This window comes from Schistocerca nitens, chromosome 12 (assembly GCF_023898315.1).
Source record: "Schistocerca nitens isolate TAMUIC-IGC-003100 chromosome 12, iqSchNite1.1, whole genome shotgun sequence".
Taxonomy (NCBI): domain Eukaryota; kingdom Metazoa; phylum Arthropoda; class Insecta; order Orthoptera; family Acrididae; genus Schistocerca; species Schistocerca nitens.
Genome location: NC_064625.1, coordinates 153,223,728 through 153,247,746, shown reverse-complemented (window position 1 = coordinate 153,247,746; position 24,019 = coordinate 153,223,728). Strand labels below are relative to the sequence as shown.

The 24,019-nt window shown below is 40.8% G+C and overlaps 1 protein-coding gene across 1 annotated transcript in view; it reads right to left on the bottom strand.

The window, feature by feature from the left end:
- Nucleotides 1–15,982: 15,982 nt before the first annotated feature.
- LOC126215023 (cullin-2-like) overlaps nt 15,983–24,019 on the bottom strand; it is a 128,986-nt gene continuing 120,949 nt past the window's right edge. The window contains exon 12 of the mRNA XM_049941645.1: nt 15,983–18,353. Coding sequence (XP_049797602.1) covers nt 18,105–18,353 — 249 coding nt within the window. The 3' untranslated portion in view covers nt 15,983–18,104. The remainder of the gene's footprint in view (nt 18,354–24,019) is intronic.

Below are 24,019 nucleotides of genomic sequence, written 5' to 3'. Positions count from 1 at the left end.
TTTACTAGACATATCGTGGCAACAACTGTCCATTATGGTAAACACATATGTACAGACATGTACAGTTACTGAAATGTTTTTCACATAGTAATTACACACCACTAAGAACATTCTTTTGTACAAAGTTGATATACATTCATAGTTAGCTGGGTAATTTGCAGGTGGTATTGAACACATCTTAAGATGAAGAAACTGTAGCATAAACTTCTGGTGCTAGACATCAAACAGAGTAAAAACAAAGAGGTCTGTAATTATGTCAGAGGGATACAAAATATTCTTTGACAAGTGAGGCCACAGAACCAAAAAGCTCACATCTCCACTAGACTCATGTCTACAAAACCACAAAGAGTAGGGGAATGGCAGGCAGTACGAAGCACTGGGTATTCGTCGGGTTTGTCGCTACTCAGCCAACGCGTGCGGTGCTTGGAAGAAAGTGGAGACATCACTCACTCAGCCACTGGCTGCAAGTTGACTGAGCTGTTGAGTTCTTGTCGTAAGAAAATTTTGTTTTTGAGCATTAAAGCTTGTGAATGGTGTGATTTTCAGCATCGGTTTTTACTTTAAAGGTAAGAAGTAATACACTAGACTGTCACCTATCCCGTCATTCCTTGCACAAACGAGTATCGAATTAGTGGATGCGCCAGATTGTTGTGGGGGTCTGAAATTCAGTTTAAACACTTAGGGACTATGCTTTATTCAATCCAAAGAAACATTAATTTTCATAGGAAACCCAATCCTTCAGTATGTACATATGATGTAGTACAACTCACTATGAAATTTGTCACAAATTTTCAGTTGTCTCAATGATGACACATGATGGCGGCATGCTTTATGGGCGCAACTGCTTTATAATAATTGGCAGCACAGCTGCATGTACACCAGGAAAAAGTATACATCTAGAGCACCAGCTGTGTGAGAAATTTTCGTGCTCTCCCCTCCTACGCTGTATTCTTCATCACTTTCATCATTACTTTTTCTGCATGCTTTTAAGTATTTCTTCATCCGTTAAAGTTTGGTCTATCCCACCGTTTTCCTCATTCAGCCACTTAGCAACAACTTCTTCATACTTCTTGCTCATCTGACACTGTATTCAGCAGAAATGGCTTATCTGACATTTCGTGTTTCTGCTTAAGGCCTACCGTATCGTGTTTCCTTTTAGAAAACGTGACACTAAACTGCAAAGGCCGCCACAATTTCCAATAGGTATAGCACTGTTTAACGTTCTTGCGCACGATCAGTCATTATTGTGTGCATCATTTCTGCTTCAATAACTAGGTACCTGATGAGGGCCAGATTACTGAGGGACTAAATTGCTGGGCACGAGACAGTGAGATTTTAGGGTATTATCACTAAATGAAACAACAAGTGTACTGTTACCAGTCACCGTCTTATTTATGGAAATAAATAAAAAGGTGACCGGTAACAGTAAACGTGTCGTTTCATTTAATGTCAATAACAGTCACGGTAAAGCCTAACCTAAAATGTTTGCATTTAAAGTGTATTATCACATCAGTATTAATAGTGAATTAGTCTAATGTAGATTGCATGATAACAACTAAATCCCACTTGCTCAAACTGATTTCTTTTTCTGCCACGTTTTAATGTGCAACACCATTTGCGTAGTACGGGCCATGTAAGTAAATCATTTTTGTTTTTATTTTTAAAGCACAATGCCGAGATTCAAGAAGAAGCCTTTTGGTGAGAGGCAAGGGGAATGATACAAAACAGCAATCGAGTGAGCGGTTTCAAGTGTTTCAGACGATGAAATAACTGAAATGACTGCTGGCGATCATTTTGACGTTCCTAGAGCTACACTGTACAGGAGATTAAAATCAGCTGTAGGAAATCACTACACGTCTATGACGCCATAGCTGGAGTTTTCAAACTAAAGTTTGAAGAAAATTATGAAGCAATATTTGTAGCACACATGAGAGATTTATTTTACAGGTTAATGCTGCTATTTAAGATTGTATTTAAAAAAAATGGCTTTGGATTTGTCAGAAAATTTAAAACTGACTCACAGATTTAACACAGAAAACAGACTGGCAGGTACAGATTTCTGTCAAAACTTCATGCAGAAGCATGCAGAACTGTCTTACAGTAAACCTCAGTGCACAAGTTTAAAGCAGTACATCAAGTTCAATTGACCACAAGTTGAAAGGTTTATTTAGTCAACTTTCTTTTTTATTTGTTTTTATTATCTTGTACTTTTGATATATAAACAGATTACTTTGTTTTTGAACCACAGAAACAACTTTCTTATTTAAAAACCTAGACATTGTTGTACAGCCGATACTACCTGACACATCCTTCAACATCTCAAATTGTAAGTCTCCGAAAATCTTCAATTAGAAATCTTTTTTCCCCTATTTACACCAAAACAAATGTTCAAATCAAGGTTTCATGCAGTTACACCTCATTTCAAAAACAACAACAAACATTTTATACCAATATTGGCTTAAGTGGCTCATGCTATCCACCATTCTCCCATATTTGTAGTGAAAAAGCTTTGCCAAAGGTTTTGTCATCATGCGTGCCACTTTTGGGTCTTAAGATACGTGTTGTACAGTCACTTGGTCTGACTCAAATATTTCTTTCATAAAGTGATGTCTCATTTTTCAGCCACTACTCTTCAACAAGTCAATTGCAGCCTTGTCGCCACACAGTAGATTGATGAGATCCTTCTTGAAGTTTGGAGATATTTCACTGTCTAATCTTTGAAGCAACAGAGCCTCCTGACATGCTAAGTTCAGGGCCATATACTCTGCCTCAGTTGTGGATAACACCACTGACAGCTGTTTCTTAATATGCCAGGATATCACTGCTCATCGAGATTTTTTGTTAAAAGATTTTCATCGACAGCTTTTTGTCTTCTGAATTTCCAGCCCAGTCTGCATCACAATAAATGTTTAACAGAACAACTGATGTGGTTTTCATTATTTGTTAAGATTACCAAAATGTTGTTATTCACTGCATAATTTTTCAGTTACTGATAACAATAATATAATTGGTTCATCTGGAAACAGGGCAAGCAGTTGTTTATTTCTAAATTGGCACAGTTCATTTAAAAGCCCTCATTCTCCTCCTTACTCCAAATGTTTTATTTTTTCCAAAAATTTTGTATGTCAAAAGTTATTTTTTTCAAAAATTTACAAGTTCTGGTAAGTTCCAGTCTTAAATATAGATTATTCCCAAAATTCAGTACCATAGTTTTGTAGCACTGCTTTTTCTGCTTCCAAAAATGCCTACATTTGTTAAAAGAATTTCTCAGTTTGTTAATTATTCAAATTACGTAATTTCACTTTCTCACAACATTTTGGTGTGCTATGGGAGACCCCGGTGTAGTACTTCGAGAACTTCGGAGGTAATTCTAGAATCACTTGGCCTTCCAACGTTTCGAACACCCGATATTTTAGATATGAGTGGGAGAAACGAATCAGCCGATGCACTAGTTTATTTGTACGTGCAGGTCAAAAAAGAACTGCCACGAGGAAAAAGATGGACACGGGGACCGAACGGCTGCAGACAAGTACTTGCTGTACGGTCCACGGAGTTTTGTGTATAGGCAAAGAAGAACAAGAAAAGTTTATGTAGTATTCTGTGTTCTTTAATGTCTGTGATGACTGTAAAAAGAGTAGTGGACAGTTGAAAGTAGCTTCCTAAGGACACTCATGTGTTGGACTTGAATACGGACTTTTAAACTTTTCATGTCTCAGTTATGATCGAAGCGAGACACATGTAAGCTATTTTGAAGAACTGTAAATGATTCTAATGTTTGAAGAATGAGTTAGCTCGCCAAAGTTATTGTTTATGAACCGCCGGCCGAAGTGGCCGAGCGGTTCTAAGCGCTACAGTCTGGAACCGAGCGACCGCTACGGTCAGAGGTTCAAATCGTGCCTCGATGTGTGTGATGTCCTTAGGTTAGTTAGGTTTAAGTAGTTCTAAGTTCTAGGGGACTGATGACCTCAGAAGTTAAGTCCCATAGTGCTCAGAGCCATTTGAACCATTTGTTTATGAACGTTGAAAATATATTGTGATTGAATTGAAAAGTATTCTACGAGTACACAAATTATTTCAAGAATAGAAAAGTAGTTAGTAAATTCGCTTAACCAGCAACATATCTTCGGAGAAGAAGCTGTCGGGAGACTGATGTAGCGGATTAACCAGAGAAGAGGATCTGCTACACAAAACGGGCAAGTTACCTGAATTGAGAGAGATGCGAGTCTTGCACCCCAGCATCACACTCTCTCTTGATGTCATCCAGAGAACGTTAGACTAGTTATAGCAATGTCCCGGTTATATCAATGTCCATTAAACAAATTTGTATCACTGCTTATTGCGTCTTTTGTCTCTTTTTTTATTTTCCTGATTTTTATGTAAATAATTATCATGTATGAGCCGGCACGGCTCGTGTTCATGCCATTTATTGTTTGTCATCTTCTATTACGGTACCGCTGCCTCGTTTTCTTATTCCATTTTCTGGCATCACTAACTTCCTCCCTTACTTGCCCGTGAGCAACAGCAGCAGCAGCGCGTATCGATAAGTGCACTGTCCTACCATCTCCAGAGCGACCGATAGTATTTCCGGGTCGTCGTGTGTCTGGCAGTGAGTTCGGGATGGACCAGCAGTGCAGTCGGAACACAGCAGCTGTGAAGTCGGGGGACGGAGTGCCGGTGAGGTGCCGACAGCGAGTGCCCGCCGACCGCTGGCGAAACACGTGAACTGTTCGACCGAGGGAGATTGGAGTGGGACTACCGTTGGTTGGTCGTTCGGTCGGTCGTCTCAACGGCAGATGTATACTTGATCCTTTCACCGTTTCAAGGCCTGGGCAGGTGGTCGGTTGGTGTGGAGCAGTGCGGAAATCTCCGCGAAGCGTCGTTTGGCTGGGCCCGCTGGCGACCTCCGTGCGGTGTCGGAGTGTGTGGTGCTGTTCCCATTGCGAGGTTTGTGGCTCACAGATCCTGGACACGAAAGTTGAGTTTTGACTTACTCTACCGGCAAGTCACGACAGTTCACATTGTGTCGTTTGGAGTTCGTAGTCAGCTATCGGGATATTCCCGCGAGCAACAATGTGTGTTTCCAAGTTGGCAAATTTTAGCCACCCTCCGTGGAGTTTAACTGTACTTGGTTATTTGAATTGAAGTGCACCAGCTAAATCTTCTGCCTTGTGGCCGTTAATGTTCCGGTTACCTTCCCTGGCCGTTGACGTAAATTCAGGCAGTGTATTTTCCTCATCGTGATATAGCTGTCCAGCATGGTGTGTAGTTTGACAGCTCAATGTATAATTGGTAGTGGGCGCCAATACCTTCTACGTTTTTCCATTGAACTCCCTGTTGTGTGCTGGCCGGGTGAAGCGAAGGTTATCTTGTCGGTGGGTCCGCTGACTGCCTGTCAGTTGGGTTGTCATCGGATCGACAATGGTTGGGTTGACTGCGTTTCTCACCTAAGCGAGCGTTAGTGTTTGAATTCCAGGCCAACCCTCGAACATCTTAGCGCCCTTGGGTGTTCTGCCTTTTTTTAATTTGTTCTTGTTGTTGGTACTTGTATGGCTTCTAGCCAATTTTTTGTTTTTAATTAAGGTTGTTTTGCCCTTAAGGAATAACATTCTTTAGGCCTTCAGCCTAATTTAAAGAACTGTTTCACGTAAGACCTTTGGCATTTTAAAGGTTTTAATGTTGTTGAATTTTAAGTGTTGGGCCTTCAGCCTAAATAAACAACTGTTGTAAGATAAGGCTTGCCTTTTAAATTCTGATTATGCTTGTGTTTTAAGTTATTGGCCTTCAGCCGTTTTTAAATTAAAGTTCCCGGTAATTAAATCCCAAAGATTAAAGCTGTGTGTTTAAAAGAAAAATTTTTTTTTTGGGCTCTTGTAATGTTTGATCAAATAATAAAGTTGTAAGCTCAAGTGTAACTGACAGCCCCTTATTTTGGCCCCTTTCCACAATTTAAACTACCTGTCCTGTCCTGCGGGTTTAGCAGGGCATCTCATGTAATAGCTCTTTATTCTAACAAATTGTGAATTTTCATATTAAACCCATCTATACCCAGGCATGGCAACAACAGTAGATGCCTGCCAATCAAATTGTAAATATCCATGAGAGTCAGTTATTAGTTACCGTATTTACTCGAATCTAAGCCGTGCTCGAAACTAAGCTGCACCTGAGAAATGAGACTCGAAAGCAAGGAAGAAAAATTTTCCCGAATCTAAGCTGCACCTGAAATTTGAGATTCTAAATTCAAGGGGGGAGAGAAGTTTTAGACCACATCTCCAAATTGAAACAAAGTTGGTCCATTGTAACATGAGACACAATTTAGGTCGAATAGATGAAGATACAGCTACAGTTCGAGTTCTAAGCTTAACATTTAAGCTTTACCAAGTAGCCATTGCTGTGTGTCAGGCACTCCATACGTATTTATACGGGTACCCTTCCTTTTTCACGTGCTTCGTCTGGTTTGAATCGAATGCTTATTTTGCTATGATCTGATAAGTGCCGTTCTCTTTGTTACAGGTGTTTACGTCACTCGGAGCTGAAAATCCATTATTGTACTGTGTCATGCATTGTTTATCACATTCTGATGAGTGTTTACGACCTGTCGCCGCTCGCGGCATGGCTCGCTTTTGTGTGTGCTACCGCCGCTTACAATAAAAAAAAAAAAGAAGAGAGGAACTGTCTCATAAGCGAAACAATGGCAAGAGACCGCTATTTTTTGTTAATTACACTGCTGCTTTCTTTGATAATGATCAACAAGAACCAAATAATAGATTGCATATGGTAGAAGATGTTCCGAACGAGAGTTTAGAGAAAATTTTTCTCCGTTTGAAAATATTTGCAGATGCCCCTTTAGTACATTACATTCAACACAGAAATTAGAGTCATCTTAGATTTAAAAATCTAGTCAGTTGCCGTGCTTCATTTCTGACTGTATCACTATACAGCATAAGAGTAATATGAATATAAACATGACATGATACGTATATTCTTCCATGTTCGCTGTTGTCTCACTCTAGTTTCGTAGTTTATTAGGCAGACAGGATTTAAATGAGACAGCACCAAACAGGAAAGAATACATGGCATAATGTTTACATTCTTCTACCTTTTCTTTTAATTTATTTACTGAAGCAGTGGTTTCGGCGCCAGTATTTATCTTTTTGCCAGAAAAGCACACCTGTGTAGCGCTACATATATTCGACAGCAGAAGTTAGTTGTGGCGGCACCTACCAACATTTTTCAGAACTTCCAGTTACTCGGCACTCGATTCTAAGCAGTAGGCGGTTTTTTGGATTACAAAAACCGGAAAAACAGTGCGGCTTAGATTCGAGTAAATACGGTACTCATAGCATTTGTTATGTCAACAGTATGGAGTCACTATTTTGTAAGTTAGTACATGTTCAGCAGCCGTTACATCAATATCATGTAGGCAGTCTGTAATTAGGTACCTATATCTGCAGTCACATCTGCATTGTATAAATTCAAGTGTCAGTCTGCCACCAGAGAACTTTGTGATATAGTACTTATTAATGTAGCTTGCCAGCTCGGTTCAAGTATTTAGACTCCTGTTTGTGACAAGATGACCGCCATGCAGGTAACATTGAATATACACAGCATGAGCCAGATCTCAACTGACAAACTTTCAGATGTGGTAGTATGGACCAAAACAAGAAAAAAGCCTAGCAAACATCGGCTCTTCAAGAGCTATGAGGACTTGTTCATTTTCATTACTGTGAAATACATCTCTTCAATTGAAAGCTCTTTACTTTTCATATTTTGTTTTGAGATGTGGTAATATTTGTGTGTGTGTGTGTGTGTGTGTGTGTGTGTGTGTGTGTGTGTGTGTGCGCAGGGTAGGGGGGGGGGGAGGGGGAGGGGGGGGAGGAAGTCCAATATAAATATGGGCTCTATGATGCATACCTTAAGAGCCATATTCGCTATTGTGAAACACATCTCTTGCACTGAACAAGTGCTCACAGAGCTTGAGGTATGCATTTTATATCCCATGTTTTGATCCATACTACCAACTGTGAAAGTTTGTCAGTGGAGTTCTGGTTCAACCTGTATAAATATCGAGAGATTGAAAATCAAATACTGCAGTGTGGTGTACATTATCTGACATAAGTTCATCAGATCCATTAATAGCTGGATGACAATCATCATCGAGAGAGGCTAATACAATGTGAGAGAAATTAGACAACACACTGAGAAAAATGAAACAGTTGAACAACATTATGTATAACAAATTTTCAGTCTGTTAACATTCACACACTTACATGATTTGATTTCATATTACAGCACAGAAATAGGTTAAAAATTTCTAGGCCGTAATATGACATCAAATCTTATAAATATGTTAAGGTTAACAGACCACCAATTTGTTATACATACTGTCATTCTCCTACTGTGTTTTCCTTAACATGTCATATTATATCTTTGTAGAGGCTAGACAATGGCGCATATGCTGAAACTGCAGCAGCACAATAAAAACAGTTACAGTCAAAGCAAAAACAGTACCATTTAAAACTTTTTCCCTGCCCGCTGTACGATAACTAAGATCTCACAGCATTTTCTTTATCTATACTACGAGAAGGGAAGTTGCTACTCACTATATAGCGGAGATGACGAGTTGCTGACAGACCTCTCTGTGACTCAGAATCTCTGCTATATAGCGAGTAGCAACTTTACTTCTCACAATATTGTTACATTCCATCCTAGATTTTCCATTGTTTCATCCTCTTTATCTGCTGCATGCTTATCACTGGTTCGATTGCCTGCCATGGGAAGGACTTCCCATTTACAACACCTACACTGAGATGACAAAAGCCATGCGATAGCAATACACATATACAGATGGCAGCAGTATCGTGTATACAAGGCATATAAGGGCAGTGCATTGATGGAGCTGTCATTTGTACTCAAGTGATTACGGCGACTCAGTTCAATATTCTGCAGTCCACTGCATCGAGAAACTGCGAAGAATACCAAATTTCAGGTATTACCTCTCTCCACAGACAATGCAGTGGAGCACCAGCCTTCACCTAACAACCGAGAGCAGTGGCATACGTATACAGTCGACAGTGGTAACAGACGAGCAACACTGCAGAAATCAGTGTGGGATGTATGATTAATGTATACATTAGAACAGTGAGGTAAAATTTTCTGTTAATGGGCTACAACAGGAGACGATCGAAGTGACTGCCTCTGCTAACAGCACGACATTGCCAGCACCACCTTTCCTGGGCTCGGGATCATTACTGTTGGAGCCTAGATGACTGGTAAACAGTGGCCTGGTCAGATGAGCCCCTGCTTCATTCGGGAAGAGCCGGCGGTAGGGTTCGAGTGTGGTGCAGACCCCACAAAGCCGTGGATCCGAGTTGTCAATAAGGCACTGTGCAAGGTGGTGGCTGTGTTTACACGGGTCCTCTGGGCCAATTAAACCAATCGTTGATTGGAAATGGTTATTTATGGCTGCTCAGAGACCGTCTGTAGCCATTCGTGGACTTCACGTTCCCAAACAACGGTGGAATTTTTACGGATGACAATGTGCTATGTCACCGGGCCACAATTGTTCGTGACTGATTTGAAGAACATTCTGGACAATTCAAGCAAATGATTTGGCCACCCAGATCATTCCACACGAATGCAGTCAGACATTTATGGGACACTATTGAAAGGTCAGTTCGTGCACAAAATCCTGCACCGGAAATACTTTCACAATTTTGGGTGGCTATAGGCGCAGCATGGGGACTTCTAATGACTTGTCGAGTCCATTCCACGTCAAGAAGCTGCACTACACTAGGCACGAGGAGGTCCGACATGATATGAGGTGGTGTTGTATGACTTTTGTCACTTCAGTGTATATTGGTCATTATCTTTTTTATGTACACACAGTTACTCAGGGTGTATACGCGGACAAGGAAAAAAAATTCCTAGTTAAAATTACACTTTCTCCCGGGTGAAAATACACTTTTTCCGTGTTAAGTGACAGTATACTTTTCCTCGGAACTGTAAAACTTATCAATCCTTTGAATGGTTATGGTTTTATACACCGGTGTATAACTTGAGGACCTTTAGAAAACCAAACTCTGTAAAAAAAACATGTTTTGGAAAGATCTTTGATGTGCAGCATCACGTACGCTGCACATTTTCGTATTACGAAAGTGTAAATTTAAATTCCACAAAACGCCGCACGTTACTTTCCGAAGCATTGAAATCGAGATTGCAATGTGCTTTTGCAGCCAGTCGTAGCTCGTCACGTGATCTTGGCAGCTGATGACAGCGGATCTTCTAGCGTAGGATACGTGATGTAGTCAGCCAATAGCAATATTACTGTCAATTAGTGCGTACACTCAAATAGGAAATGTTAATGGTTTAAATTAACATACACAGCATTACTACAAGAAAAGCAAAGCTTTCACATACAATATTGGCCTCGAAGATCAATAAGATGCAAGAGAAGCTAAGTTTTCACATATAATGTTGATTACTTTTTGCGCATGTTACACTTTAAGGTACATCACACAAATATGTCAGTAAAATTTTTAATAAAGACATAAATGTCTGATGATCTGAGGTAGAAATTTTTCTAAATGTACGTCCTCAAAGACGTGATTTTTAAATGTGAGTCAAACGCTCTGATTTAAGAAATTCATCGTCATTCTCGCTCATAATTCATCTTGCATAAAAGGAAATTTACTTTGAAAGTAACGCTTTTCAAACAACCGTTCGCAATATTTTCCTGTGACCTGTTAGAAATATGTTCGTTTGAGTAGTGTCCAGAGAGCGCCAGAAACAGGCGTCGCCGCGATTACGCAGCTACGATGATGCAGGAAGCCCGTATGTTCATAGGTGTAAAACATTAAAAGATCTTACACTATGACATAAAAGAAGCAAGACATCACGATACTCCAAGAACATCGTAATTTCGTGAACCGTACTAAAATGCGTAATTCAGCTTAAAGTGCACATTCATATGTCCAGATCTGGATGTAAATTTTCTTGAGTACTGGCACTGTATTATCTCACGTTTGGTTCTTTATTATGGCATAATGCCACATGTGCTAGAAGTAGAAAACATGCACTTTTGAAACGCAGCGAACAGTTGAAACTAGCCCATAATATGAAATCAAACATTTTGTTTCAAATAAATTGACTGACCCAGCAGAAAAGATTAATAAAAGCCAAATTTCTTTAGCAAACTGACAAAAATAAATTCATTTTTCTGCAAGGCGATTAATGATTGACTCTGAGAAAGGTGGAGATAAAACCCGAAACTAATAACGTATTTTAGCCTTCCATAATTATGCGAACGTATTTTAATTCATTTGATAGCTAACGGCCATAGATACCCATTTTGTTTTCATTTAATGTGAGAGCAATAAATGAAGAGGAAACAGCACAATCACTGAACGTACACACGGGTCACAGCTCTGTGGATCAGCCCCGGATCTCCGATATTTCTGAACCGGGGCAATACTAGATAGTGGCCCCCAACCACACGTCTGTAGCCAGAAGCGGGAGAAGGTACTTCTCATATGTGACTCAACTGCACATGCACAAGAGCCCCCTCGCAACTGCTCAAACGAATCTAAAGTAAACAGTTGTGACGTCACGCTCGTCGGAGGCAATTTGTTGTTAGAAAGCATTGCATAGTCTTCCCAAAGCTTTTGACACACTTTGCAGTTGGCAAACGCTTGTACGAGCACTTTGTTTTATTGTTGTATATGGCGCATTTTCTTTGCGACTTAAGTTTTATTTTCGTCTTTGTTCTCTCATTCGTGTTTTGTTGCTGCAGTATTATTCTGCAGAAGCGGGATACAGTAATATCCTTTGTTAGAGTATTGGTTCTTACCCATAAAAATCACAAAAATTTAACTGAAAACTAAAACAATGAAAAATTCCTGGAATTCCGAAAAATTCCCAGGTTTATCCCGGTTTTCTCCCGGATGAAAAAATTCCCCGTTTTTTTCCGGATCTCCCGGGTCGTATACACCCTGTTACTGACAATTTTGTGCTATATAATTTACGATATTTTTCTTACACCTTTTTATTTTATTACAACTGTCCTTGTGCTTTTTAAATTATTTTATTTAACCGCCAAATGTTCCAACCACTCAGAAGCCACTAAGGTCTCTGGACTTCAACCTCACATCACTCTCGTGTTCCATTCACCTTTCCATATGCAGCACAACGATATCTTCCACTGTGTGAGTGAGGGAGACAGAGAATTAGCTACTGCGTCGTCAGGATCTGCCCAACATCCAGCTCACAGCAGCTCCAAAACTGTTACAGTACAGAAGCTAGAAAATCTGACATGGGAAATACAAAAGCTCAGTACAGACATAACAGGAGTCAGTGAATTGAACTGGAAAAAGATAAGGATTTCTGGTCAAATGAATATAAGTAATATTGACAGGAGCAGAAAAAGGTGTAATGAAAGTAGGACTCACGATGAACAGCAAGGTGAGATAGTGAAAGGTTCGGCGATAGGATTATTCTTGTAAGGATTGACAGCAAAGTAGTCCATCAATACGTACAGACATCAGCAGCATAAGACAGGTTAGAACACTGAATGGGTAACTCAGTACGAAAAGGGAGATGATAATCTAATCGATGTGGAGGACTGGAATGCTACAACAGTGGAAAAAATAGGACAGAGCATTAAAGGAGAATATGGTCTGTCAGGAATGCACAATGGCTCATCACTTTCTGGATGGCCCTCATTTTTGAGAAAATCAAGTAATTTGTTATATACAATAAATATTTTTATTCTTCACAACCAAACTTACAACATAAAAAGAAGGATAATGTTCAATTTTTTAATCATCAGTTTACGCACCTTGCTTAAAATATGAGCTCTTTACATAAGAATACCTATAAAACTGTGATGCTTGATATAATTCACTTATTTCAAAAGCTATAAATACATGTTCTCTTTGGACAACCTCTCACTCGTTTCACACATACATTATATCAGCTTAAAAATGTGATGTTACGTGTCCAAGCAGAGAAAAATCAGTGTATCTGAAATGGGAAAAAAGTGCTAGATATTGCTGAAAGCTCACATTACAGCCAACGAGAACAAAAGTGACTAAACCTTTTGAAAACATTACATAACTACATTTAAGATTCTGCGAGATTCGTGGGGAAACGAAGAAATAAAACTGCACGACAACTTTTCCACTCGGCAGCACACAAGTTGAAACACTCCCGTGACACAACACAAGGCAATAAATGTGCCACCTGCAAGAATCACATTTTTAAACTGTTACTAAGGTTTTCTTCTAACACTGAATTATTACAAAATATAAGTACAAATATATTAAGGCCATGAATCAGTACAGTAGCACAATCACTACAAACCTTTGGCATTCTCTTTTTCTTCAACTATTTTACATTTGGGCCTGCTCTAACACAAGCCATCACAGAGAATTCACATAATTCTCTTGGCCAGCACTACTAAAATTACTTCCAAGTAATAAATATTCAGGTACACTATAGAGAGTACTTGGAGCAATAGTACTGTCTGTTTCAAATAACATGTTCTTCATTGGATATTAAGTTGCAAGATGAAACTCTTGCAAAGCAGAAATTAAGTTTTGTTAAACATGACACTTTTCTAAAAAAAAAAAAAAAAAAGAGAGAGAGAGAGAGAGAGAGAGAGAGAGAGAGAGACAAGACAAAGAAAAATATCTGAGAACATATATTGAAGCCTCTGCTTCATGATAATTTATTGCAACATTCTATCTGACTCTCATGTAATTGAAACGAGTAACAACGGTATACAGATATGTTAAACAAGATATAGAAGAAATACAGATACAACATACTGTTGCAGAGTTAACAAGTACGAGGCACTTGAAGAGGTGGACCTGAAGAAAAGTAATTTATTTGTTCTTTCTTAAGATGTGAATTTTGAAGCACCAAGAATTCAAACATTTCTTTATTTGATGATGAAAGCTCTCTGAAATATCTTTTATCCTGGAATTATGGCCATACTCTAGTGTTATGTTAATGTTCAACAATGGCACATTAGCTATTAGTCAGCACACAATAAAACTACTTAGTTAACATAAAATGCAGTGAAAGACATTAAAGTTAGTGGTGTTAGTTATAAAGCACAGTATGCAGGCACTGCTAATGCTCATTAATTTAAAACCTCAATCATATTTAAAAATCAGATGTGAGAATAAAAATAACAAAGAGGGCAAAGTTATCTTGGCTCCCAAGTCACAAATAGAAAGCATAAAAAATAAGAATAGCATTCAGAAGAATGCGGGAATCTTAATGACAGAAATAATTTATGTTGATCATGGGAAAAAATATTTCTTTAGCTTTTTTTGTTTCTGATGAGACCAGAATAAAGGTTCAGAACATTAAGACCTTGAGCAAAGATGGAAAGCACAACCTCCATAACAAACAAATGAAACTTTTGCACTGTTGTGGAAGAGTTATCAAAATAAGAGGAAAATTCCAACTAACAGAAAGCTATATTTGTCTCCATCGAAGCGATGTAGACATCTAATTAGATGACAGGAGAAACGTATTTTGTGGATACATGAAGATTACAGAATATTGATCCAAATGAACACACATTGTTAACATGATAAACTCAAGTAGGAACCATTTTTTGAAAGCAGAATCAGTAAAAATGATGCACTAATTCTGGGAGTAGAGATGATGTTAAATATAGGCCAAAAAAAGGAGAGATTCAACTGTGGAGTTAATAAACAAAAGAAAAGACAAGAATGAAGCTTCCAAATAAATGCTGAAGCATACATATAATCAGCTCATCTGTCGTAGATGAGAAAATTCAATGTTATGAAAGACTGAGATTCAGCTGTACATTTCTGCACATTTAAACAGTTGTAAGTACCATCGAATGAACTTTCCTGCTACATCCACTATTACTATTATGCGCATTTCAGTATGTAGTTGGGAACACACAATCATTTTCTTGCCACTAACTACCTGCACCACAGCAGCAAGTCAGTTAAAATGTAAACACATTTTCAATAACACGTACATTTTAATTATTGTGACACTAATTGTAATTTTCTGAACTGATGGTTTCTTCCTCAGGGTGGCAAGAGGGATTTACTGGAAAGCAGGGACAGCTGAGTCAGGCCCTAGGATGACGGGGACACACCTGTATTGAGGACAAGGAGAAAAGTAGATGAAGGGGAGACTTCAAAGAGAGTAGATAATCACTGTGCCAGCATCAGTCCAGAGATAATATAAGCTCACAATGAGACAAACATGAACAGAAGACAAGAAATGACAAGTGAAATGAAAGTGCAATTAAAACTGAAAAGGAGACATGAAAAAGCCAGAGAGAGAGAGAGAGAGAGAGAGAGAGAGAGAGAGAGAGAGAGAGAGAGAGACGGAGGGAAGGGAGGGGGGGGGGAGATTGGGATTGGAGGAACAGGGATAAATAACAAAATGAAGCAAATAAATAAATAAAATATGCAACAGTGATGGAAGTGAGGGTACTGTATACAAGTATGTCAGCCTCATGTACCCATGCACCACTACTTAACTCCAATCTCTCCACTGGCTATGGGTATGCAGGAGCAGCTTCTCTGAACCCCAGAGATGGAACTTTTTTCCAACATATCCTCACATCCCACCACCATGACTTAACCTCCACTGATGTATAATACCCTCACCCATTTTTTGTTATTATTATATTTGTTTATTTAATCAATTGTTTCCTCTATTTGTCTTTTATTTATGTTGTCCCTCTCACAGCTCCTTTTTAGTTTTTAGCTGTACTATTGATTCTATTTATCATTTTTCTTACTTCTCACTGTGTCCTTTATCATCTCTGGACTGAAACTGGTAAATGTACCATCTCCAACCCGCTAATGTTTCTTATGTCTTCCCCCCTTCATCTTCGTCTCTCCTCATCCTGGCTAGATGTGGGTCCTCCTCCATTCCGGAGTCTGAGTAACCTGCCACTCCTTCCTGACCTCCCCCCCCCCCTCCCCCCCCCCCCCCGTTTCTTTCTTCCCTGAGGAAAGAGCTTGAAGCTCAACAAGATAGGATTAGAGTTTCCACTTTTAAATGTGTCTAACAACAATACTGGAATTTTGCAACCTAGATATAATTGCTGGTGCACTTTTTGACTCTGTAATTTAACAGTTTCGTCAAGCACATTTATTTTTATACAATCTACTGTTTGTAAGAAGAGCAGGAGAGGGAGAGAGTGGGTGTGAGAAGGGAGAGAGCTGTAATATGACAGGGGATAAATTATATATTAAAAACAATAACAAGAAGTCACACTGCATTAGAGGACTGTTTGTATCTCTCACCAGCCTAACATCCTCCAATGCGAGCTTCCAAGCACTTCATAATTCTAAGAGAACAAGGACTGTGGAAAGTAGGAAGCAAATTAGCAGATAACTCAAGCTTATCATGAATGCCATTAGTGATGAAGTATTCCTAAAACAAATGAGCGAAGGTGAAAAGCGGATGTTGCAACTAACAAGTTTTGTCGTTTGTCAGACTTCACAAACTGAAGATTACTAAAAGTATGAAAACTAGTGCTAATTATTTTCTCGGGTTTCTAACTGCGTCAGTTCTCTGCACGTCTTTGACATTTTGCCTTCTAATGAAGTGCTAAAGTACTATGTTTCAATCTGCCACATGCAGTGGCAGGCATTTATATTCAGCACTGGCCACTCCTTTGGTGGGGTGGGGGGTGTCCAACAAGCTCACAGTTAATAGTACACTGTGGCAAACTTCTACACAGGAGAATTTGAAGAAATTGCAATAGAGAGAATGTTATGTCCAATGAGGACATCTACAGGTACATAGACACTTTATTTGTGGTGCTGCTAGGTGATAAGGACTTGATCACCTAAATAACATTCATTATAACACCAGGTTGCCTAAAGATGTTGAGAAGACTGACTTCCTCCCATTGACACACTTTCATCTTATGGAGGCAGTGTTTGCCTGAGGGCTCTGATGCACTCAACAAAGACTACACGTGACTGGGACATCTACCGAAACAGCTAGATTGACTGGAGTGTACCTTCGCTTCTGATGGCTATAGGACAGAAGATGTTAACGACAAGAGAGTGCTACGACGTACAGATGAGAGGAGAGGAGGAGACTGGAAAATTGCCTTCCCACAGTATGCTGACACAGCTTCCACAAGAATCATCTCCACTCTGAACGAGAACAGAACTGAGCCCTTCTTCTGATCACCTGTAAAAATAACAAATATTCTGGACAGTATCAACGATTCCTTGAAATGCAAGTCTTACATCAAACAGTCAGTGGTGTGTCTCCGTACATTGCCCCGAGCATGTATGCAATGTAAAATTAACCCAGAAAGATAAATTGGCAGTCGACGAGCACAGTTTTACAGAGGAGCAAACATGTGATACTGAGACGATGTCAATTATCCGTCCAGCAAGTAGTTTCTGAGATGCAATTGAAACACATGTGTTACCAAATCCTGTGAAGCTCGATATGGGTTTTGCCTTCACTGCAGCTCAGTAACCGACATCGGAAACACTGACATGGGAACGAGACGCTGTATTCTGAAGGTCCGTGGTGAAAGCCGTGTGGCAGCAGCTGGCCACATAAAAATAGGGTCGGACAGCAGTCACTCGTAAACAGTTACAGAACAGCTGTCACAGGAATTTACACGTCTACTGTAGCCGACAAGTACGTAAGGTGACCGACAGAGAGACTCTAGCACTTCGCAGGAAGGTGAAAGCAGGGAACGTGCTTCCACAAACATCACAGATACACGACAGACTGTCGCAGCGTGAAACTCGAGAAAATTTTATTGCACTGGCGCTTAAGAGTTTAAAAATAGTACAGCGAGTCAGTATTTTGCACCAACCTGTAATGGAAAAATACAACTGCGACCTGAAAATATACAGACTAGCAAACATAAAAATTGTAACAATTAACTCACTCTCCCATTCAATGTAATATATTCGGAACCATCGGTCAGGCCCAATAATAATAATAACTGTGACCAGTGCGTCAGGGCCATCAGAAACATATTTTTCTATGTTCAGATACCAATAACAACGGATGCCACAATGGCAATCTAAAAATAAAATTACTGTAACAAATATCTGTAGCAGTTAGGCCACGTAACTGTACTCGTCAGGAGCACGAGGTGAGCGTTCGAGGTACTGTTTGTCGATGAGCGCCTCGATGCAGGTCTTGATGAGGCTGATGGAGGGCGCAAACGCCGCCGCGCTCGACTGCGACAGCACCTCCTGGACCAGAGCGGTGTGGCGCAGCACCTTGCGGCTCTTCATCACTCGCACGATCGCCGCCTGCAGGTACATCTTACGGTCTTCGTCTACCGACGACAGTGTCTGCTTCGTCTGCAACAGACATCACAGTCAAACGAACGTTGTAAATACACAAACATTATGCTCTATTTCTGTACAACAAGTAGGCGGCAAGAACTAACCGTACTCCACAATTAAGAGGAGGACATCGACAACGAGGTCGTTAGAGACTGACACGAGCTCAGATTGGGGAAGGAAATTGGCCGTGCCCTTTCGAAATAACCATCCGGGTATTTGCCGTAAGCGATTTAAGGAATTACAGAAAACCTAAATCAAGAGGGCCAGACACGTGTTTGAGCCATCTTCCTTAGAACGAGAGTTCAGTGTGCTTATACACAGATGTGTATAAAAAGTTGTGAGCTACTCCTATCAACCGTTTGTTTTATAAGAAGTGCATGTTGGAATGTCAACACTATTATAAGAAGGATGGATTTCTACTCACTGTAAAGAAGACACACCGAGTTGCAGGCAGGCACAACAAAGTGACTGTTACACAGTGAGCTTTTGGACACAGCCTTCTTCAGAAAAGAAAACACACACACACACACACACACACACACACACACACACACACACACAATCACACAAACAAGCATATCTCACAGCAATCTGGAGTGGGGCAGAGAAGGGGGAGGGATAGCAGGGTACCGGTGTGGGGAGCGGGAGGGGGCAGGGAGTAGGGGGAGGGGAGAGCGCTGTTTGGCGGAGTGTGCAGTCCTGCCACTGGCTCATCCTACCTCACCACAGAATGGGCCACGTGTGAAAGCACCCATGTAATATACCAGCTCTGCTACAATCAGTTGCAATTTGCACGAAACTGCTTATTATTTCGAAAATCGACTGATACGTTTCGACATTCCTTCATTTTCACAGGCTTTAAAATACAACACAAAACTTGTATCACCAGACACGAAAACATGTTACATTACACCACTGATTAGATATACAGTATAATGAGAAGAATATGTTTTTCCAGCTTACCACTGAGGCACGTAGCACCATTTCGGAGTTAAGGAGTTGTAATTAGATAAAGCAATCTGGCACGGTTGCCATATACTGTTGTATACGAGGGGGGACCTAAAAGAAACCGGATTGTTGTCATAAAAATTTTATTGATGAACCTTTTTACAAAATTACTTCAGTCACCTTCAAAATACTCTCCATTACATGTGATGCACTTGTCAAGTCTCTTTTCCCACTGTTGGAAGCACATTTGGAACTCTTAAGTTTGGTATTGTCCAGTGCCCTTTGCGAAGCTGTTTTTACCGCCTCCACGTCGTCATAACGCTTCCCTATTAGCACTTTTTTCATTCGTGGAAATAGGAAAAAGTCACAGGAGGCTAGGTCTGGTGAATACGGAGCGTCGGGAACGACAGACCACCTCTGAGATGCCAAATAGTGGGTCACTCGTAAGGCCGTGTGTGCTGGAGTGTTGGCGTGATGCAGAAACCAGTCACCTGATCGCCAAAGTTCCGGGCGTTTACTCCTCACATCCTCTCGCAGACGCCTTTAAACATCCGAGTAAAAGTGCTGGTTAACAGTCTGGCCAGGGGGTACGAATTCCGAATGCACAATTCGTCGAACATCAAAAAAGACAGTGATCATCGTCTTCACATTTGACCTCACTTGCCTTGCTTTTTTTGGTCTGGGAGAGTTGGGAGTCCTCCACTGGCTTGACGCTTGCTCGGTTTCTGGGTCATACCTGTAACACCATCTCTCATCCCCTGAAATGACTTTGTTCAAGAAGTTTGGATCATGTGCAACCTCTGTTTTCAAGTGCTGACACACATTCATGCGGATGGTTTTTTGCTCCTGTGTGAGAAGGCACGGAACAAATGTCATGTGCAAATCCTCACTCAAAGTCTGCTGGCGCGACCTCCAACTGATTCCTGTCTCTGCTGAAATTTGGTCGATTGTTTGGCGACAATCCTTGTCGATCTTTTGGTGGACCTTTTCAATGTTCTCCTCATTTCGCGATGTTGAAGGACGTCCAGAACGAGCTCAGTCTTCGACACACATCTCACCACGTTTAAAGCGCCCAAACCACTCGAAAACCTGTGTGCGGCTCATAGCATCCTCCTGGAAAGCTTCCTGAAGCATTTGGTGTGTCTCCGTTGTAGTTTTTTTAAACAGGAAACAAAATTTCACACACACTCTTTGTTCTTTTAAAGTTGCCATAACGACTTCGCAGAGGTAACCCGCCAACAGTCAGAGAAACACCACACTTGCACATTCAGCTCTACAATGACGCCGTCTGCACAGCTGTTTCATGAAGGTCTCTACTAACACCATCTAGCGTGAGAACCCTGCACTACTTCTACGAGTGGCAGCGCCCTCAGAGTCCGGTTTCTTTCGGACCCCCCTCGTATATGCATTTGCTCCCATTGGCAGAAATAGTAATGCATGGGCACCACCTGAGTGCTACATTCCTCAACTAGTATTTCTATACTTCGTAAATTCTTATAAAATGGTATTTATGAACTTTTACTGATAATAGTAATTTATACGTGCTACATTGCTCAACTAGTATTTCTATACTTTGTAAATTCTTATAAAAAGCTATTTATGAACTTTTACTGGTAATAGTAATTTATATGCTGTAAGTTTCAAAAATTATTTGTTGACAGTTGACCTCTCGTATCCTAGCGCCACTCAGCATGCTCTTCCTACGTATTATTTTTGACCACTCGAAATTCTGTTCCACACTGTTTTGTAAAGAAATAATTTTTATCAGACAATCTTAACTGATTTTAAAGAACTGTTTACCAATGGAATAGCTTTATACTACGTAAAGATGAAAATGTAGTTGTAATCAAACAAATGCAGTGTGTACCACACACCCAGTGCTGCCTAGTGGTTTAATCCACTCGGTTTCCAATTTGTCCCTGGGTAGCAGTTTGCACTTGTCTTGTGATTGGGATGTTGACGAGATACAATGTATCAAATGAAGAATTTTATAAGATTTACATATACTCCTAAGCTAGAAAGCCCTATTCTGCTCATTACACTATGTCTCTGATCAACTGTGAAATGTAACATACTTTCATGTGTTTTGATATCAGTTGTGTGTTGTGTTTTACAGCCTTTGAAAACTATGGAATGTCAAACATGTAAGGCGATTTTGGAAATAATAAAAAGTGTGGTCAAAACATAGGAAAGTAAGTAAAATATGCTGTAAGACCTGTACAGATTTTTGTATTGGTATAATTATCAACAAGCCGGTATGACTATAAACCAGCTGGCCACCTAGATGAACAGCCACCACCAAACGGGCTGAGAGCAAAATAGACCACCCTGTGGCACAACATGTAGCTGAATGTAACACGCTTTACTTCAATGGCTACTTCACAACCTCGGCCGTCTGGGTCCTTTCGACCACTAACGGCTTTTGTGAACTGCACAGGTGGGAGTTATACTTACAACAAATTCTCCACCCATGAAATTATCCCGGTCTCAACCTACGGTCCCCACATCCTCCATCCAACAGTTTCCGGCCCCCTGTGTACTATCATCTCCTCCCTATTCACATCCCCCCTCTCAGTATGTGCCATTCTTCCAACACACTCACTGGCACTCCCCCCCCTCGCTGCACAGCCTCCGAACACTGTACTTGGTAGCATTGTTCTGCTGCCCTCTAGTCATTGTGAGCTCTGTCGGAAGGCATCCTTCTCTCCCCCACCCACACACTGCTATCCCTCCTCCTCACCCCACTCTTAATTGCTGCTTTCGTTCAACATCACAGTTGCATTCTTGCTGGAACTGTCGGAGATAGTGGTCATGTGTGGCTGGGGTGTGCTCATTTTTGTAAATGTGTACGTATGAGGGTATTTCGGAAAGTAAAGATACACCGTACGCCAGAGGAACAGAAGAGTTTTGGCGAGCAAGTTGGCAACACTGGTGTTAACCCTGAACCGTTAGCTTTCTCCTCGCAGTCATTCGGCAGTTGAATGTTGCTTCTGGTTGGAGTAGGTCGTGTTTAAAATGGCTGCACCGATTCAGAATCCCGCCAAATGCGAAGTGCGCTCCGTCATACGTTTTCTTCGTGCAAAAGGTCAGCGACCAGCGGATATTCACAAATAAATAGTTACAGTTTATGGGAACATTATGAATCGACAAAATGTAACGAAATGGTGTTGTCATTTCTCTGAAGGTAGGACCGATGTTCATGGCGAACAAAGAACAGGTCGGCCATCTGTGATCTCTGATGCCCTTTTCGGACAACGGAGGAAGCAATTCGTGCGAATAGACGTCTCACATTGAAAGAATTGCACCAGATCATACCGGACATGTCAATGACAACTCGTTATGACGTTGTGACTGTCAAGTTAAGGTACAGGAAGAACACAAAAAGAAAAGGATGGGCTTTGCACTCGACTTTCTCACATGCTAGGCTGAAGCAGGTGATGAGTTCCTTGATCACATTGTGACAGGTGACGAGACGTGGGTTTATCACCACACACCTGAACCCAAGCAACAATCAATGCAATGGCGCCATTCGAATTCACCAAAAGCCAAGAAATGCAAAACGTCGATTTCATCGAAGAAAATCACAGCTTCTGTTTTTTGGGACAGACAAGGCATTCTTCTGTTGGAATTTATGCCTCCTGGAATGACAATTAATGCTGCTGCTTATTTTGAAACGTCTTCGAAGGGCAACTCAAAACAAACGCAGGGGAATACTGACAAGTGGAGTCCGCTTGCTTCATGACAACACTCGGTCTCACACAGCACTCGTAACCAAAGTACTACTCAAACAATTCAAATGGGATGTATTGGACCATCCGCCATACAGCCCGGACCTTGCGTCCACTGACTTCCGCGTCTTCCGTTACCTGAAGTCACATCTTGGTGGAAAACCATTCCACGACGATGCAGAAATCAAAGATTAAATTGAAATGTGGTTCCGACAACAGGTGGCAACCTTCTATGACTGTGGGATACAAAAGCTTGTGCAGCAGCTTAAAAAATGTTTGGATAACGGGGGTGATTATGTCGAAAAATAACAAATAATCCAGTTATGAATATAATAGAGGGAACAAAGATGCTGTAACTTACCAAACGAAAGCATTGGTATGTTGATAGACACAATAAAAAACACACACACAAATTTCAAGCTTTCGCAACCCAAGGTTGGTTCATCAGGAAAGAGGGAAGGAGAGGGAAAGATGAAAGGATGTGGGTTTTAAGGGAGAGGGTAAGGAGTCATTCCAATCCTGGGAGCGGAAAGACTTACCTTAGGGCCTTAGGGGGAAAAAGGGACAGGTATACACTCTCACGCATGCACGCACACACGCACGCACGCGCACGCACACACACACACACACACACACACACACACACACACACACACATCCATCCGCACATATACAGACACAGGCAAACGTCTGCCTGTGTCTGTATATGTGCGGATGGATATGTGTGTGTGCACGAGTGTATACCTGTCTGTGTCTGTATATATGTGTGTGTGTGTGTGTGTGTGTGTGTGTGTGTGTGTGTGTGTGTGCGCGCGCGCGCAAGTGTATACCTGTCCCTTTTTCCCCCTAAGGTAAGTCTTTCCGCTCCCGGGATTGGAATGACTCCTTACCCTCTCCCTTAAAACCCACATCCTTTCGTCTTTCCCTCTCCTTCCCTCTTTCCTGACGAACCAACCTTGGGTTGCGAAAGCTTGAAATTTGTGTGTGTGTTTGTGTGTTTTTTAT